Genomic DNA, 20,438 nt, shown 5'->3' on the forward strand with positions numbered 1-20,438 from the left:
TGTATTCCCTTACATTTAATGTATTTGTCAAATTAATGTTGCTGTTGTTGTAATGCAATGTACAAATGGCATGGAATGAAATTAAATTAGCGTTCACTCGTCGTAATCTGGCTGTCAGATGTAAGAGTCGCAAAAGTGATTACGCTTCTACACGATTTACAGTTGTAATTCGAAGTGTGAATAACATTTGTTTATACATACATGCCTACCAAACGAATGTAGAATGTTTAGGCTAATTGAGAGATATTACCAATCTAATAGATCGCAGAAAAGAAATTACGAAGCTGATTTTTTTGAGAAGTGCTTATATGCAAATTTTTATTTGTGAAGAATACTTTGTTTAGAACAAATATAATGGTTTGAAATTGATATAATCCAGTGTGACACATTTTCAAATTGATTGAACCAACCAGGACCGCAAAAATGTGAATGTTTTTGATTTATTAGCCAAGGTTTTTGTTTAAACGCGGTTTTAAGTTTTTCGACTTGGAATGGATTTTTAAATAAAACGTACTGCTTTTCACGTGAACTACTCGAAATGTGCCGCCTTTTATGCAATCGACGTTGTAAAATACAAATACATATCCTAATGACTAACCCAACTATTGTTTTGCTCAAAAACGTCAAATAATATACTATGTCAACACAATACTTTTTTACAGAAATAAATACCATTTTTGAGTTTTGGAAATAATGAACAAATCATGTTGTTAACGAACATTAATGCGAAAAGATTATGTCCCGCTCAACTGGGTGCCAACCCTAATAAAGAAATACTTTTGCAATAAACTGTTCTTCAACAAGTTTTTGATATACTTGAAATGCTCATTAGTAACGATTTTGACACGTAGACAAAGCACAAAACTTTTAACATTACTTGACCGCACACAAACGTTTGTAGTTATTTTAGGTGTGTATGTTACACTTAGAAAAAATTTAAGTTTGGCCGGACTGAAGTGGTCATTCAAAGTACCTAATCTCGTTTGGGATCCTGGGGGTTACCAAAAAACTGACATACATTGAAATATTGCTGGCGACATGAATTCGGAATTTTAAATTACAGCCTCGTGAAAAAATGGGCTAAAATTCAGAAAATGAAGCGGTAACTATATTTGGATAACGCCGAGATCTATATTGAACATTTTTTGCATTTTCTTTATATGGGAGCTAGGTAAAATCGTGGAATGTGACGAATGAAATTTAATATAAACTATATCATAGGTAATCTCTATTAATTCGAACTAGAAGGGTACGAACAGTACTAAAATGTACCAAATATGGTACCCTTTGTATTTGGCGAACGGGAAGAGCTATAATTCTGAAATTTGGAATGTAAGTCACTGATGGAAAGTTAGAAAGATGTAAAAAACGGTTTTTCGGAAATTCGACTATAAGTGTACTAAAAGTACTAAAAATTGCTAAATTTAGTTCGAATTGTATATATATTGAATATATTGAACATAGCTAGAATCTTGAAATTTTATATGGAATACAGATTAGGAAGTGGTATTGATTATGGAAATGCTTTAAGAAATTCGTACTTATGTGTGTAAAAAGTACAAAATGGTACTAAATTTGGTACTATTTGCATTTAGTTGAGTGTATAAAGATGGAATCCGGAAAAACAGAATCAGGACTACTATTGGAGCACAAGATTGAAATAGCTTTAAAAATCGTACTTATGTGTACGAAAAGTACTAAATAATACTAAATTTGGTGTAAGTTGGATTTAGGTGAACAGATAGAGCTGGAGTCTTCAAATTGTGACAAAAATGACTGTTGAATGTAGGATTGAGGTAGTTATTTATTGGTACGAAAAGTACTTTATAGTACCAAATTTAGTACAATTTGGATTTTGCTTGAAAGGATAGAGCTGAAATCCTGAAATTTTAAATTAAGATTACTGTTGAAGATTGAGCTATAGAGACATCTTTGCAAATTCGTATTTATGTGTACGAAAAGTACTAAACGGCACTAGATTTGGTACAAGATTTGGAACGGGGAGAGCTGGAAATCTAAAGTTTGTAATGTGGGTCACTGACGGAGAGTTAGAAAGAAGTACCAAAGGGGTTTTTATAATAATTCGTAGTAAATTTAGTGGTGGTGGTATGGAGGTAGTCTTGAAAATGTGTAATTATGTGTTCGAAAAGTACTAAATTGAAGTAAATGCGGAACCTGTACGTATTTGCTAAAATATATAATTGGAATTTTGATCTAGTTATACCCTCACACACTGTGGTACAGAAATTATGTCTTATGTGTTTATAATAGGCAAAAGGAAACGAGATAGACCCATGGTTCCTTTTGATAATATGCATAGTATCACATCGAAGTCGATTTATGCATGTCCGTCTATTTGGCCCTATTGAAATTGGGAAAAATCGGTTCAGATTTAGATATAGTTCCCATATATATTTTAGTCCGATTTTAGGTCAATAGTGCAAAAAAACTCCCTATATATCCTTCGATTTACACGAAATTAGGCACAGCGAGCTGAATTAAGTCTAGAACGATGTGTGTTAAACATCATGAAAATCGGTTCCGATTTAGATATAGTTCCCATATATTACTTCGTTCGATTTAATGTAAATGGTGTTCCAAAGTCCCTATATATCTTTCGACTTGCACGAAATTTTGCATGGGATACTTTACTACTTTCCTTACTGGTTTTAATCTGTTAAATGAAAGCAAGAGAGATTTCGGAAAATGGTGCTTATGTGTATGAAGAGTACTAAATCGCAAACTATAGTACAATAAATGTATAGTATTCACGATTCCATATGGACTGTTTTTTTGTATTCCCTTTCCGTATACGAAGTAGCGGGCACTTTGCTAGTTACGTTATATATTTCATTATGTTTAAGGGACAAATCCACAAACAAAATTAATACCACTTAACAATATTTTTGAAACAAATCAAACCCAAACCTTGAAATATCTCAATATAAGAAAAGATGGACATAAACCACTTTCAAAATAATCAACCCAATTTAAATCTTATGAGATACTGCCAATACTCGGACTTGAAATGAACATTTTAAGATGTGCAAGGTTGAGAAAAAATTAGATACACAAAACACTTCATAATGAGGATGAGGTGATTTAGGTTTGGTAAAATTATAACTAAAAGTAATGTTTTTTTTGTTTTTAATTTTCGGGAAAGGTTGTATAAAGACTCTCCCATAGTCTCCATCGTGAAACTTAAACCTTCTTTAGGAGGAAGGTAGATGATCCAAATAGGTTATCTCATCATGAGTTATGGTGTACAGCAAGCATACCGTTGCATATAATTTCAAAATGGATTTAGCGTGTTCATTTTCAATATTTAAATGGTAATAACGTCATTAATTGGCAAAAGTTGACTCATTTCTACTATGGAAAATCATTTATGGGGAAAAAATCAGAACCCTAATGGCCAGGTTCACGTTTCGACTTAGCTCCGTTTTGATTGTAATTTGACTTCTTGGGTTCTAAGAGCGTTGACAACTTTTGAATATAGCGTCATATCTTAATATAGTGGAGTTTGGATTATGGATGTATTGAAAACCCTTTTCCAATGATTTTTTCGCATGACTATACATATTATCGGAATTTAAATTTTTGGTTACCCATTTTGGACGTGTAAAATCTTCTTTAAAATTGAAGCATTTCATATTATTTTTTACATTTAATTGTACTATCTATTTATGTACTGACACATATTAATGCATTTATTGACACATATTGTGTTGTTTTGCTGTATATCATTTAGTGTCAACACTTTTTTGTAGTGTATATGTAAAGGTGTGTATATCGTTGTCCATATGTATCTATAATCGGTATAGAACTTTTAACGAATGAACTCCCACCGCTGACGGTAACCCGGCACAGGGATATCGTTGCTATTTGTAAACTAAACGCGTACGTGAATTGTAATCCAAAGAGTATATCCTGCGCACTTTGATGCTTTAGGTTAAGGTCGGCTACTCGCGTGTACTTACTTGTACATTCCCGTGTGGGGCCAGTTAATCCAGGCGTTCATACATGATGTCAGAAATCCATGCATGCAAGTATGAGTAATGTAAACAGTTTCTCTTGTTTTTCCAAGTCTTTTAATATTGAATTTAGTTTTTCTGTTCTCGTACTCTGCTTCCTTTCCCTACACCATTCGGGTTGTCTTACTTTGTTCTAATGTTGATTAGGTTTTAAGCCTTAATGAATTACGTGATCATTATGTTATCGAACACATAGCTCGTGACATGGGTGTACGGCATGTGTTGGCTCTGTGCACTGTGGTGGTAGATAAAGTTTTTCCCCGGTACTGCTGAGAATTTTGTTTTCTTAATAATTCGCTGTGTTTATTGGTTTCCAGTTGTAGTTTGCACATTAATAACATTTCAGTGGAACTTTTCCAATAATTGTAAAAATATACAGTAATCGTTGTTGTTGCCATGATAGTGATCTGGCATTTAAAGTTTGCTAATGAAAATGTTAGTTTTAGGGAGCTTAGAAAAAAGTTAATCATAAGTTCGGCATTAGATGTATATGCGTAAAATTGGCAGGTATAAACAAATCTTAATGATATAGCATTAAGGGAACATCCCCCTTTTACGATTTGAAATTTTGACTAATTAACGTGCATTAGTCTTGTAAATTTGCATATATATTAGAAGACTTGAAGAAAAAGAAAAGTAATTCGCATAATTTTGTAATTGTGTTGTAGTTTTTTTTTTTTTGTAATTAAAGAAAAGTTCTTCTTTTCGACGGCGGGAATTATTTCCGGCCACGGGAACGTCCGACCGAAAAAATTCAAACGAAATTCGATTCCAAATAGTACATGTCTGACTCTGGTATGAACTAGGATTATTAACACGAGCTGTGCTAGCGTGACCATATTGTCACACTCATAATACGATCAATAAATCATCTAAAAAACCTGTACCCCTGTGTGAACATACGACCACAGCCCAAAAATTGATCCTGTCGATTATCCTGACAAGAAAAAAGGATACAAATCAAATTTTTGAATTCAGTGGACCACAATCAAGAGAAGCTGAAAGTTTACCACAATTCGAAAAAAACAGTAAGGAAAGTAGTAAAGTCGGACGAGGTCGACTATATGATACCCTTCACCACTTTGGCATATTCAACAGATGAATCCTAACAGACGTCGAATTTTTGAAGGACCATTAACATGAAAATGGATCCATAAACATGTCATTCTGCCACCTATACTAAATTTTTCAATATTTGTGCCGATTGGACCCACCTTGTTGAAGCATTTATATTCAACCTGTAGGTTATACTAACTTCAGTACGTTCTGCAAATTTTATGTCAGAACGTGTGTATTATTAGTCTACAAATAACAGATCGGTTAATATTAAACTATTTGGCAATTGATATTTGGGATTTTCCATTCCTATATTCAGAAATAATTTGAGATTTTAAGGCTATACAATATTTATCTCGAGCCATCACAAAATGAACAGTTAATGCGAAGGTTAGGACAAAAACTAATGCAAACATTGGTAAATTTCTTTTGTCATGACAAAAAAATTCTGTTTCCATCAGAAGTACCGTTAATATTTTCGATTGCTTTACTCTATTTGCATACTTCACGATTTGTTGCTTTTGTTTTGCACTCTCTTTTTGTAACGATCCACGGTCTTCGTCTCATTTGTAACATTACTGTACTTTAAAAGCTAAGAGAACTTTATTAGAAATATTCTCATACCCAGAGAAGAAAAATATATGTACACATTATGTTTCAAAGTGACGTAAAAATAACAAAAAAATATGATAAACTTTGATTCCCATTTTGTTGCTTTTGTTTTGCGCAACACTGTATATATATGGGAGCTATATCTAAATCTGGACCGATTTTCAAGAAACTTAACACACATCATTCTAGACCTAATTCAGTTCGCTGTGCCAAATTTCGTGCAAATCGGACCATTGACATTAAATCGGACGAAAATATATATGGGAGCTATATCTAAATCTGAACCGATTTTCAGGAAACTTAACACACATCATTCTAGATCTAATTCAGTATGCTGTGCCAAATTTCGTGCAAATCGAAAGATTTATAGGGACTTTGGTACACCATTTACATTAAATCGGACGATTATATATATGGGAGCTATATCTAAATCGAGACCGATTTTCAGGAAACTTAACACACATCATTCTAGACCTAATTCAGTACGCTGTGCCAAATTTCGTGCAAATCGAAAGATATATAGGGACTTTGGTCCACCATTTACATTAAATCGTACGAAAATATATATAGGAGCTATATCTAAATCTAGACCGATTTTTTCAATTTCAATAGGGTTCGTCCGTGGGACAAATAAGTGACCTATGCCAAATTTCATCCAATTCGGATAATAAATGCGACCTTTACTTTGTTTACAATTTAACATTGACAGACGGACGGATAGACGGACGGACATGCATAAATCGACTTAAAAAGTGATTCTATGCATATTCTCAAAAGGAACCATGTGTCTATCTCGTTTCCTTTTACCTGTTACAAACATATGCACAAAGACATAATACCCTGTACGACAGTATGGTAAAAGGTATAATAATTACAGCACTATTCGGGTTAATATCGCACAAAAATTAACAAGACGGAGTGCCTATGAAATTAGATTTTTGGGAAAATTCCCTATTTTCGACCCAAACCAAGTTAGAAAATAAGGAAGATAAAGCCAATGGAAATAAAAAAGCAAATTACAGCAAATTTGGCTGAAAACGTGTCCAAAATGGGTCAATACTAACACAGCCAATTTGATTGAAAAACGTGTCAAACAACCCAATATTGGGGCTATCATATTATGTGTACAATATTAAACATTTTAATACGAAAATGTGTTATACAATGAAAATCCAAAATACAAAATTATATTATATGGGGACTACACCAAAACGTGGACCGATATATACCATTTGCAATACCAAACATCCTAAGAGTACTAGCAATGTCTATGCAAAACATCAGATCTCTGTCGTGATTTCAACAGTTCCTATATAATACAACAACATCAGTTTTATTCCATTACCCATATTTCTGAAAAAAAAAACAAACAAACTTCACATATCTTACTGGGTAAATAAAACCTCACCCTAGTTTCGTAAATAATAACATAAACTTCCCAACTCTTTTAGACAAAATAAACAATAATAATGATATATGCACACATATATACATACAAACCAATATCCTCGCCAATACCAAATTGTTCGAAAGATACCGTTGCGGCTACATTCAGCCACCTAAATATGGCACAAGCACAATTGCTTCGAAATTTATTATGCTGTTGCTTCCAAAGTCCATAATTCATTGCTAGGTGGTATGGCGATGTACACACATACATACTGTCCGGAAAAAACAAATGAACATATTTTACTTTACATTTATTTCCCAGCCGAGCGAGCAGGCAGTCAAGCGTTTTATTGAGTGCCACTTTTATTAAACTCTCCGTTGCTAAGACATGCTGATTTTGCCTCCCATCCCCTACCTTTACCACGGTCGTTGTTAAAGTGACCAAAAACATGTCATTTACCTTTGGTTCTAAGCAACCACTACACGTTTTGGAGTGAGACGAACGCGCCAGCCATCTATTGGCCAATGACCATTGGTCTATGTCAAGGTCTATGTTTATGTTCATGGGCTGTTATATATTATTCATTTTTTATATTTGGTCGAACAATACGCATACAAACACACACTCAGAAAATATGATTATTCAATTGCCAGATTGGTTGAAATTCAAACAAAAATATGAATGTCCTTGTAAATTTGGTTTGCATATTGAGATCAGTTTCGACTGAAGCAAACTATTTATATCATCCAACGTGGGGAAAGCTTTATTTATATTATTTTATTATTATTTTTTTAATTTTCTCAGACCTGACAATTTTGAGATTTAGGAAAGGCAATCAAAATAAGAAACAACATAAATTATGTTTGGTTTAAAAGATAATTCGCAGTTCTACCACTTTTAGGATTTACTCAAAAGCCAGGCAAAAGTCTGTTGTGCGCTCTAGAAAGGAAATAGAGTTGGATGACAAGCTGCTTTTCACTGACCCGATCTTGTGTAAGTGTGGCTGCAGGCTGAGAAAAAGATATACTCAATCCATAAGATGTCGAATCCCAGACCATATTATGATAAAATCGCCAAATGTCAAATTACAGATTTTTTGTGCACAAATTAGGTTAAAGCCCTAAAAATTCCAAAAAGCGACCAATATGGGAGCGATGGCAAAACTGAATCAAGTTTGAATTGGAAATTGGAAACAATTTCCCAAAATCCGTAAGGGAATTGCACAAAATTGTGGATTGTCCTGTGTCGTTCGTGAACGATCTAGTTCAATTGAACGATTCAGTCCACTGAACGACAAAGTTCAATCTTTATTATTCTCATTCACTGAACGACTTTGCTCACTAAACGTCATCGGTCTCTGAACGACCTTGAACTTTATTTTATGCCTATCATTGTCGTCTATTGAAACTTTGACTATGACAAACTGATCTGAACGGCGAAAAAATCATCGAACTGTAAATTTATATTGGAAAAAATAAACGTGTAATAAAATGAGCAATCGAAAGCCAAAGTCCAAATGTAAACACTGCAGCAGTATTTATACCCTACACAACCATGTTGTTAGGGTATTAAAGCTCTTTGCAACCCCAAGAGTTTATAAGGCCGCGAAATATTGGTCCCTGACCCACATTTATCGACCGTCATTTCTCGTCTGTCCATTATAATTTTTTAACACGATACATGCCACAGATAGGGACGGGTTCTGGCCAAAGAAGACCCAGATTGAAATGGGCCAAAAACTTTATTTTTGTCTATTTTTTGGTCGCTTTAGAGGCGACAATAATGACCAGAACATCAACATTTTATGACCAGAACATTTTTTTAGATTTTGTAGTCTAGAGGCCATTATTATGTGCAAAACATCACACATTTACTCGGCGAAGGGTATCTGACCGAATACTTAGAACGGCTCTTTAGATGATGATCGGTCAATATTCCGAGGATCAAATAAACCAAAATATAAAGCGATCAAAAAATAGATTTGGATAATATGCCAGAGTTGACCAAGATAAGTAAAGTCGGCCGGGGCCGACTATATGATACCCTTCACCACTTTCGGTATATTCAACAGATGGATGCTAACAGACGTCGAATTCTGCAACCTATACTAAATTTTTCATTTGTTCAGATATAGGGTTGCTTCTTACAATGGGACAAAATGACCCAAAATTGGGCGAAAAAATATGTAAGCTCTATCCAAATCCCTACCGATTGCAAAACTTTAGTTTGTTGTGCAAAATTTGTGTCAATTTTGTGTAAAATCGGATGAAAATATATATGTACAAGCTAGATCAAAATCTGAACCGATTTCAATGAGAATGGCAGAGGTTAACTTATATTAATTACAGTTTATTGTACAAAATTGTGTGGCAATCGGACAAACTTTGGGTCTTTAGTGCACAATTTACATAAAATCGGAAGAAAAAATATATAGGAGCTATATATAAATCTGAACCGATTTTCAGGAAACTTTACACATCACTCCAAACTCATTTCAGTACACTATGCCAAATTTTGTGCAAATCCAAATATATATAGGGACTTTGGTACACCATTTAAATTAAATCGGACGAAAATTTATATAGGAGCTATACGTAAATCCAAACCGATTTTCACGAAACTTAACAAGCACTATTCTAGACTTAATTAAATACGCTAAGCCAAATTTCGTGCAAATCAAAAGATATATAGGGACTTTGGTACACCATTTACCTTAAATCGGACGACAATATATATGGGAGTTATATCTAAATCTGAACCGATTTTCAGGAAACTTAACACACACCATTTTAGACCTAATTCATTTCGCTATGCCAAATTTCGGGCAAATCAAATTATATATAGGGACTTTGGTACACCATTTACTTTAAATCGGACGAATATATATATATATATATATATATATATGGGGCTATATCTAAATCTGAACCGATTTTCAGGAAACTTAACACACATCATTCTAGACCTAATTCATTACGCTGTGCCAAATTTCGGGCAAATCGAAAGATATATAGGGACTTTGGTACACCATTTACCTGAAATCGGACGAAGATATATATGGGGCTATATCTAAATCTGAACCGATTTTCAGGAAACTTAACACACATCATTCCAGACCTAATTCATTACGCTATGCCAAATTTCGTGCAAATCGAAAGATATATAATATATATAATTTCAGTAGGGTTCGTCCTTGGGCCGATTAAGTGACCTGTGCCAAATTTCATCCAATTCGGATTATAAATGCGACCAGTACTTTGTTTACAATTTAACATGGACAGACAGACGGACGGACATGCATAAATCGACTCAGAAAGTGATTCTATGCATATTCTCAAAAGGAACCGTGGGTCTATCTCGATTATTTTTGCCTGTTACAAACATTTGCACAAAGACGTAATACCCTGTACCACAGTGTGGTTAAGGGTATAAAAATGTACATACATTACAATGCGCGAACTACCAATTGAACTTAGTGACCATTTGAATTATATATATGTTCATTCCTAATTAGAATTCCAATATACTTTGTTCCATCCAATCTCTTGTGTTGTACATAATAATATTATGTATTTATTTCTAGAGATTATCATCTGGATATCACTCCTGGATATCACTTATAAAACGATGTGTTCAATACAAACAATCACACACATATTACTGTTTCTGGATCTTTTCTCTTTCAAACGCAATTTTTAATACGAAATTTTACTATTTACTTTACACGCGACAATTTTCGAGTGTATTAATTCAAACATTTGAATGAATTAATTCGTTCAACCCAAAATCAAACTAACTAGAATAGAATTGAATGGAAATGTGAATAAACTCCGAAAAAAACATGACAGTCTTTTTTCACTTCTTTCCATTCACCTTAAATATTGTTGTTGTTTTGCGTCTCAGTTAGTTTTGGTCGGGAACGTCGTCAAGACATAGTATTTTAATTGTTAAGAAATGTCTCATTATAGAAAATTGACAAAAAGAAAAGAGGTAGCCAGTTATAATTGAACATATGTATATATATTCGAATATCATCACACTTGACAGAATGACAAACTTTCACTATCACAAAGGAGCTGAACAGCATTTCATAATTTTTTAATTGTCTGATAAGAAGCGGGAATATCGACTTTTCAACCGAATCTGTCGTTCGAACCACAAACCAATATGTGAATATGTTCATATGTGGGTTTGTGTATGTTAGTGTGTGCGTGTGTTTCTTTTGATGTGAAGTGCGTGAATGTTGCGTGCCTCCGTCTGTTCGCTGACGTTATTTAAATTTTAATATCTCTGATAAAAGTCGTAATTAAAGTCATGTTGCATTTAATTGCCATTTTCTCTCCTTGGTTTCGGTCATTTCAATATTATCGCCTCAAAATAGAAATCCTTTCGAAAGCAGTTCGTTGATTACTTCGAACTTTTACAGTTTCTCTTAAATGGACGTGGCTATTAAGTGCATGAACACAGAAAATCGTATGTAATAAATAAAGTGGAAATATGTGTATGTACAGACACTTATGTACGTATGTATATATAGTGAGTTAGTGAATACTATATAATTGTAGTCGTATACATTGAATACATTTGCTTTAACGGTCGTGGCATGTATGACCGGTAATGTCATGTTTTCTTGCTACAAATGATTGAAAACGAAACGGTAAAAATAAAAAAGTTATTAAAATTTTATTATTCAGGAAATTCTGAAACTATAATTTTAAAAATAATTAATATGTGCACATAAATCATCCTCAGTATTTCTATTAATTAAGTTACCCATTCCTCATATAAATTCTTATAAGCTCACTCAAGGTTCATTGGTTGAATTACTGCATTGCAATTATTTTATACTGGTCTATGTTAACTTAATACTTCCTCAAAGTCGAACATATTTGATAACGGGATTCAATTCAGGGCCTCTCCTCCCCATTCTCGGTTTTTGGTTTTATATTTTTATTTCGAACCTACACTAATTTCAAATGAAAATAATTACCACGGGCACGATAACTAAAATCTAACTAAAATCAAATCCGTTCCAAATTTTATGTATGAATTAGTATAATTTATTTTATATGTCCGCCATTTGGTAATATATCCGTTATATGTCCGCCATTTTGTTGCTATGTTAATAAACCTAGTTCATGGAATCGGACGTTCCAGTGATCGGAAATCATGCGCGCAATGTAAAGAAATAATGTTCGTTAATTAAAAAACAAAACAGAAAAAAACAGCAACAAAATTATGCAAATTCATGTTCTTATACTTTAAGTCTTCAAGTAGTTATATACAAAGTTAAAAGCCTTCAATATATAGCACGTCTATGTTCTAGCCGGTTGAAAATCATAAAAATTTAAAATCGAGAATTGGGGCGGGGAACTTGGTTCAAATTAAAATATAACTTCCATATGAAGCACAAAATCTATCCGAATCAACACAAACATTTTGCACATGCTATTGAATTTAGATACAAGATTCATACCGGTTTAGACAAATATATAAACCCAATATTTTCCATGTTGAACACTTCCTCAAATATATTTTTCACGTAGATCATCTAAATATGTCCAAACATTGGCCTAAATTAAAAAAAAAACTGAAACAGTAAATATTTATAAAATTACCACATTACCAAATACCGAAAATGGTGTGGTACCGCTATCCCAAACATCGTAGGAGTAATGTATATTAAATATCTTGAATTGTAAATATCTTGCATTTTATGCAAATTGTGAATATCTGAATTTAGGGATAATAGTTTCGGGTGTATATGTTGTCGGAGGGGACATACCCAATGACTATCGTTTATTTTATTTTCCGACCAGTTATAATTAATTAGGTAATGACTAATTTAAAGTAATTTCTCCCAACTATATATTTCCAAAGCCTTCAGAACTTAATGCAATATACTAATGCAGTGGATAATGTGCGATAACATCAATTTCGTCAAATGTCCTTATTTTAACATTATTTATTAACCAGTGGCTTTGATCTGTAACAATGATATTATTTTTTGCTGGGATTTAATGTACTTTGAAATGACCAAAGCCGAACCAGGACCAAAAAAGGAGAAACAACACAACAACTCTAATGCATAGCTCCACATCGATATAAATTGCTATTGTGTTGATATCCCACTGCAGGCCACCCACAGTTTAAACTGTATATGTTGTTATTGAAGAGCCATTTTCCTTCCGTCCAGGTCATGGTAAATTAACCATATGGAAGTGTCCTGCCTGAAGGGTGTTTTTGTTATTCCCACACACACACACATGCATATCACTTTATACAAGTCCCCATGGCGTTCTATTCAATTTGAAAGTGGAATTGTTTACAGTCTGTTGTTGTCAGTCGGTGAAGAAAGTTGAAAGGTAGAAGGACTCAAGTCTAAGTTGTCGCCGGAGCATAGTCCACACTAACTGAAATGTCTGACGAGGAAAGTGTAAGTGCTGTGGCGTGATAACGCAACCAATGTGGCAATCAACCAACATAAATTGTAATTAAAAGAGTCCACAAACTAACAAAGAATGTGATTATCCATTTGCCAGATGCCAACATAGACTAATTACTTTTAACACGCAAGCATTTTTTTTTGTACTTTGTTGACCCAAATACAAAGGAGAACGAAACGTGTCATCATTTGTCGACACCAAGGGCAACAATTTGAATTGAAATAATATGAAAGTGATGAGATTAAAATTAAATTTCCATATATAAATTTCATATACATATGAATATGCAAAACTTCTGATATAGAGAAAATTTAATTTTAATATAATAATAATTAGATGTAGAAAATAATATATAAATGAAATGTTCTCCTACCTGTACTTATAACAAGTGACGAGAGCTCGTGCTATATGAAGGTTCGAAAATTTGGCTTACAACCTACGATTAACTGATAAATTTACGGACGTGCCGACTATATGAGACCATTAGGTATATTTTAATGCATAATAAACACATATATGGGCAATATTGCCAATTTTTTAACATAGCTGAAGCGGAGGATCACCCCTTTATAACTCGGGAATTACTTACGTATATGAAAAGAAGTGATAAAGGTAAAAGATATTGACCTCCAAACTTAATTTGGGTGGAAGCTGTGTCTACTTTAATGTAAACAAATGTGTAAAAACAGGTTGAGATGAACCAGCTTTTTATGTTCTCTATCGACTTCTGACTAAGCTAGTCTTTCTACTGCATCTACCTTTAAATGATGCTGACATTTTGAAGCTCGATTTTGAGTGTTTTTTTTTTAATTCTACTTCTCGCTTTAATAGGCAAACAGGATTTTCTAAACATCGAATATAAGATTATTGTAGTCGCGAATCTGAGTAATTTGATATATATTTTGTGTATTTAGTATGCACAGCTTCAGAGTAATACTCATCCGAAGGTGAAAATTTTGTGCGATTAAATGTCTAAAAAACTTATTTTTCGGGCCAAATTTTTAGATCTTTCAACTGAATGATATTTCAAAAAACTCTAAACTGTGAATAAAAATAACTTGGCGGGTAATGTGGACCAGTATGTGTGGGTAATGAGGATCAGTATGTTTGAGGTAGGTTGTGGATTGGTTGTGATAAACTTCGATTTATTGAACTCTTGGGCAACACTGAATGCAAAAATATATGGGTTTATGTTTTGGAATAGCCCCTATTTAAGGGTACCACACCATTTGCGTTATTTTGAAGGCCCTGGCTTCATTATCCAACTGAAGCACCTGTAATTTCGCATATCGAGTTATCAGATGCTAGAATACCTCTTCGCATATTAAATACGCCCATGTTTCGAACTCGTCCTCATAAAAAGGTCCCAATTTTTATAGTGGTCCACATTACCCGACATTGAATATTTTTATTTAAAAATAATTATCGGCTTCAAAAATGAATAAAAATTAAAAATCACCGATTGTAATTACAGCTAAACGTATATTTTTGTTAAAGAAAATAAGAAAAAACACATAACTTCTTTATACTCGAGAAAAAAAATGTTCGACTAACTTGCAAAATCGTTCGACTGTTGTCCAAATCACACTTTTACAATCAGAACTAAATTTTCTACTACTAAATTTTCAACATTGCAATAATTTGTTAAAAACCAAGTTTGATGTTTGTTTCCACTAATTAGGAAAAAATTTATAAAGGCAGCATTGACATATTTCAAGCATTTTAGCATTTAGTTACTCTAAGGTTCTTTACGATTCTGATGATATAAAATCTATTTCGTGAAAATCCATCTACTAGAACGGCGGGAACTGGCCTTCCAAAAACACGAAATTTGGCAAAAATATTTTTGAAAATATCGCGGATTTAATTGCATTTTCAGTGAATCATTTCCGCTTCAATAAATTACCTGATACGGATTTTGATCTTTTTCGAAAACAGAACTTTAAAAAGAGAGATATATGCACCTAATTTATCTCAAAACCAGTAAGGAAAGGGGTAAAGTCGTACGGGGCCGACTATATGATACCCTTCACCACTTTGGGTAAATTCAACAGATGAAACTTAACAGACGTCGCATTTTTGATTTTCACGAAACTTAACACACACCATTCTAGACTTTATTCAGTACGCTGTACCAAATTTCGTGGAAATCAAAAGGTATACAGAGACTTTGGTACACCATTTTCCTAAATCGGACGAAAATATATATGGGAGTTATATCTAAATCTGAACCGATTTTCACGAAACTTAGCACACATCATTCAGTACGCTGTGCCAAATTTCGTGCAAATCGAAAGATATTTAGGGACATTGGTGCACCATTTACCTTAAATCGGACGAAAAAAATAGGGTTCGTCCTTGGACCAAATAAGTGACGTATGCCAAATTTCATCCAATTCGGATAATAAATGCGACCTGTACTTTGTTTACAATTTAACATGAACAGACAGACGGACGGACTGACGGACATGCATTAATCGACTTAAAAAGAGATTATATGCATATTCTCAAAAGGAACCATGGGTCTATCTTGATTCCTTTTGCCTGTTACAAACATATGCAGAAAGACATAATACCCTGTACCACAGTGTGGTGAAGGGTATAAAAAACCAAATTACAAAGAATTTGGTTGAAAAACGCGCTCAAGAACCCCGAAATACCGAAAATTGGGGGGGGGCCTTATATGGGGGGTACCCTTATATGGGAGCTATGCCTAAACGTGGACCGATTTTCTCCAATTTCAATATGGTTCGTCCTTGGGCCAATTAAGTGACCTGTGCCAAATTTCATCAAAATCGGATCATAAATGCGACCTGTACTTTGTTAACAAAAATACATGGACGGACGGACAGACGGACATGCATAAATCGACTCAGAAAGCAACCATGGGTCTATCTCGATTATTTTTGTCTGTTACAAACATATGCACAAAGACATAATACCCTGCACCACAGTGTGGTGAAGGGTATAAATAGAGTGAGCTGGGTCATCCATGGTTCTTAATGGACCGCATTGAAATCGGTATAGATCGGTGTATTCTGTTTGTACTTACCAATAACCACATAACTCTTGTAATCGAATATTCAGTAACGGACATTGGGTGGTAAGAGGGTTACTACATATATTTTTGGTATTTAAGATATATTGATTTATTTAATGTTTCGTATCATTGTACCAACTATGCTCGAAATTGTCCGTTAACGCGCACATCGTTTAAATATTGATAAGCAAAAAGTAATGAAGTCTTGCATTGATTTTAGCACCTCCAATCAACTATTTAACTATCAAATTATGTTTATGACACGATCCCAACCTAGGCGAGATCGTCTATTTTTATTCGAGGTATTACAAAACTGTTGTTTATTATGATATAATTAAACAATCTTTACTTGACGAGCTTTACATAGCTGTTCATTATTTTATGAATAAAACTAAAGTTGACAATAGCATCCTCTTAACTATGTCGATATATATAAACCTTATGAAACATTAGCCCCATAAATTGTTCTATACAATTTATTTGTTATCTCCACCTTTAGCGGAAATGTCATAATGTCGATTTCGGAAAGAAAAAAAAACGCTATAAAATTCCTGTTGAATGTTGAAAAACATAAAATGAAATTGACAGTGAGAGGGAAAAGCTAATGTTTTATTTGCCATTTGTTATCTCCACCCTTGGCCGAAATGTCGTAACGATTTCGGGTACTTGGGCTACTAATTAAAACATTTCTCTCTTTTTGTTTCAGAATAAAACCAAAAATCTCTATTCACATGAAGCGAAACTCATTAACAAATCGCAACGGGAATTGACCGATGGTACTGAAAAGGACCCATTAACCAAATTGCGTTTATTATGCTTTAGTCGTGGAGCAACTGGCATCTCAGGCCTTGGCAGGTATTTGTCGTGTGCTTACCATAAAATTGAGATAAATTTTTTAATACTTTTTCATGTCATTACGTGTTTTCGTTCCTTGAATAATTATTATGATGGCAGGGCTTTTCGCAACATGGACGATGACGGCAGCAAGGCATTGAACGAAGAGGAATTCGTCAAAGGTATACGTGATTTTGGTCTTGACTTGAGTACCGCAGAATTGCAAGAGCTGTTCCACCAGTAAGTAAAGCAACAATAAGTTGTGGCGCCACTGAAATGAATAACGTTAATTTGAACACCATGCTTATATTGCAGGTTCGACGAGGATGGCAGTGGCTCCATCAATATGACAGAGTTCCTGTTAAAGTTACGGGTAGGTATATAATTGAGGTGATGACCCTGCTGATGAATATATAACGATACATCCCGTTCGGTCCGTTTCATTTGGTACACATTCTGTGTACTTGATTGCATGATTTGTTTGATCAAATTTCTTATTTGTTTCCCTGACGGGCGAGCTTTACTAAATATTTGCCATTTGAAATAGCCACCCATGCCGCAGTGCCGTCTAGACATCATTGATCAAGCCTTTGAAAAAATGGATGCAGATAACGATGGTGTCATTACAGTGAATGACTTGAAAAATGTTTACTCAGTGAAGGAGCATCCCAAGTACCAAACAGGCGAAATGTCTGAAGATGAATTACTTACGGAGTACTTGAATAATTTCGAAGGAGGACGTGGCAATAATGATGGTGTAGTGAGTAAACTTGTTTTTAGTTGAATTAAATATGCCATAGACAGTGGAATATTTGCAAAAAAAAAAAAAATGTTGTGATGAAGTGGAAAATTCAAAAAAAAAATTAATAAAGTCCATCAAAGAACAACAATTTTTACAACAACCTATAACAAAATAGGTTTTATATAAAATAAGTTTCTTTGATTACAAATATTACAGAACTGACAATTCCACTGTCTGATGTATAATTTGTCCATAAAAATGCTAATAGCAATAATATATTTCTACACAGATAACCAAGGAGGAGTTTATAAATTACTATGCCACAATAAGTGCATCCATTGATAACAACATGTACTTCGACTTGATGATGCGGCGCGCCTTTGCCCTGTGAATATAGCTGCAAAAGTTATTTGTATTATTTGACTAGTACTATTCGTGGCACATTACTTCAGCAAAACGTTGTCATTACTAATTAATATAATTACATATGCATGTAATTTTTTCAATTTGATTATTAAATAAATAGTTTAACTTATTACTTGGAATCAAATGATGGAGGTTAATATATTAACATTCACTTACAGAGAATCTATTTGTAACAAGAGTATATCATAAATTAGTATGATGAAAAATAATACTCCATTCTTTAATAACATGACTACTGACTAAAAAACATTTACTTTACTAAAAACAAAAATTTTCAACGATATTTGTTGCATTGTCTACACAATAACACCTGACCATAATGACACCTGTTCACGTTGGATTTCGCACAATTTTTTAGGGCTCGTGTCGATTGCTGAAAATATTTTTTTGAAAAAATACGATCGCGTTGCTTTAACTACGAAGAATCCGAGTCATGGATCTGCGGGTATGAGCCCGAAACAAAACAGCAAACAACAGTATGGGTCTTCGAAAGTTGTTAGTGGACGTAGCACTTCTCAACATAGGATGGTCAATTGTGAGTGGAATACTCCATTTTGTATGCATAAAGTAAAGTAAAAATACGAACAAGAGTAAACAAATCATTTTGTTCTATGAAAATGCGAGCTCTCACAAATCTGCACAAACCACAAAATGCCATTGAAGTGATCAAAAGCCATAATTTAGTGGTATCTCAATAGTCATGCTGGATAATGCTTAAAATAACAATTTTTTATAGTTGTATCTATGTCTGCGTAGTCCATGAGTCGGGTCGTAAAATTTTATAGTCCATATATATCCAATGCCACCGTGAAAAAAGATGTGGGAGGTTGGATTATAAAGTGCTTGTAAAAATGAAAGGCCTATGTAAACCCAGAAGGACAAATTTGCCATAGGCCAAGTTTTATGAAGAAAGAGCTTTATATATTTCTTTGCGGTTATTGCTGGGTGTTTTTCCGTCAAATTGAATGAGGAAACTTGTTGTAAAACATAACATCTTTCTATATCCGGCCTTGTGCATCTTACATTCTTGAGCCTTATTTTTGGACCTCCAAATTTTGTAAAAAAAATAATTTGATCCTCCTTTTTCAGTTTAACCCGATGCTTGTTCAGAAAACGCAAACGAATTTCGAACAAATTTTGCAATCAGTTAGGAGATATGATGTCTATTGTATTATGAGAAAATAGAAAGGATAGCAAAATGTCATGGAGAAGAAATTTTAGGTTTGCCATGTCAGAGGATAAACAAAGTTAAACATTTTTATGGGATCAATTCCGTTGAAAAATGTCAGAGTATCAATCTCATATCTAAAAACGTTGGAATTTTTTCCGCTAATGGACATCTACAGAGTATATGTTAAGTTGTTACAGTCTCTTCCACATTCTCACATAAACGGCAAGAATTCTGTCCATTCCCATTTGGAAGTGAGTGATCGAATCCTGTGGTGACCTGTTATGATTCCTACACTGATGTTGATATCAATTCGAAATCCTACGTCCAGGCTCAGGCCCATGAAGTAGACATGAAGTAGATATTATTGCAGACCAAATATTTAAAAATGGTTGAATGATTTTAAATATCGGCTATAACATCTCCAACTTTTAATCTCCTTTACACCTCCTACGTATTTTGCATATCCTTTCTAAATCACAACAAGGGTATGTTTTTTTAAGAAAATTTTCATAATACATGAATTTTAATGGCAATGCATACGAGACATATCATTATTTTAGATTAACTTTAAAAAACAAAACAATAAAATTTCACAGGGAGAAACAGGTATTGTCAAGTTTGCAGATATGAATATGTTTTGAAATAAAAAATAATTGTTGAATTTGATAATTACAAGAAGCACAAATC

The 20,438-nt window shown here is 33.7% G+C and overlaps 1 protein-coding gene across 2 annotated transcripts; it reads left to right on the top strand.

Annotated features, from left to right (window-relative positions):
* The first annotated feature begins 10,988 nt into the window (after positions 1–10,988).
* LOC133336756 (calcyphosin-like protein) lies at positions 10,989–18,545 on the top strand. Of its 2 annotated transcripts, none has more exons than XM_061545037.1 (6): positions 10,989–11,082; positions 17,285–17,433; positions 17,533–17,652; positions 17,728–17,785; positions 17,960–18,172; positions 18,444–18,545. In XM_061545037.1, exons 1-6 carry the CDS (start codon positions 11,047–11,049, stop codon positions 18,543–18,545), a joined length of 678 nt encoding a protein of 225 aa, XP_061401021.1. In that variant the 5' UTR covers positions 10,989–11,046. The 2 variants fall into 2 exon arrangements, with proteins under 2 accessions (XP_061401021.1, XP_061401022.1); XM_061545038.1 differs by lacking the exon at positions 10,989–11,082 and adding an exon at positions 13,389–13,528.
* The last annotated feature ends 1,893 nt before the right edge of the window (positions 18,546–20,438 follow it).

This window comes from Musca vetustissima, unplaced genomic scaffold (assembly GCF_032173495.1).
Source record: "Musca vetustissima isolate MV318-11 ecotype Yass unplaced genomic scaffold, APGP_CSIRO_Mvet_v1 utg10084, whole genome shotgun sequence".
In the NCBI taxonomy this organism is placed as follows: Eukaryota; Metazoa; Arthropoda; class Insecta; order Diptera; family Muscidae; genus Musca; species Musca vetustissima.

Excerpts from the sequence above, each read along its gene's own strand:
- LOC133336756 (XM_061545037.1), top strand. The coding sequence starts at position 11,047 with ATGTCTCATTATAGAAAATTGACAAAAAGAAAAGAG. Across the intron at positions 11,083-17,284 it reads AATTGACAAAAAGAAAAGAG|AATAAAACCAAAAATCTCTA; the intron begins GTAGCCAGTTAT and ends TTTTTGTTTCAG. Across the intron at positions 17,786-17,959 it reads AGTTCCTGTTAAAGTTACGG|CCACCCATGCCGCAGTGCCG; the intron begins GTAGGTATATAA and ends CATTTGAAATAG.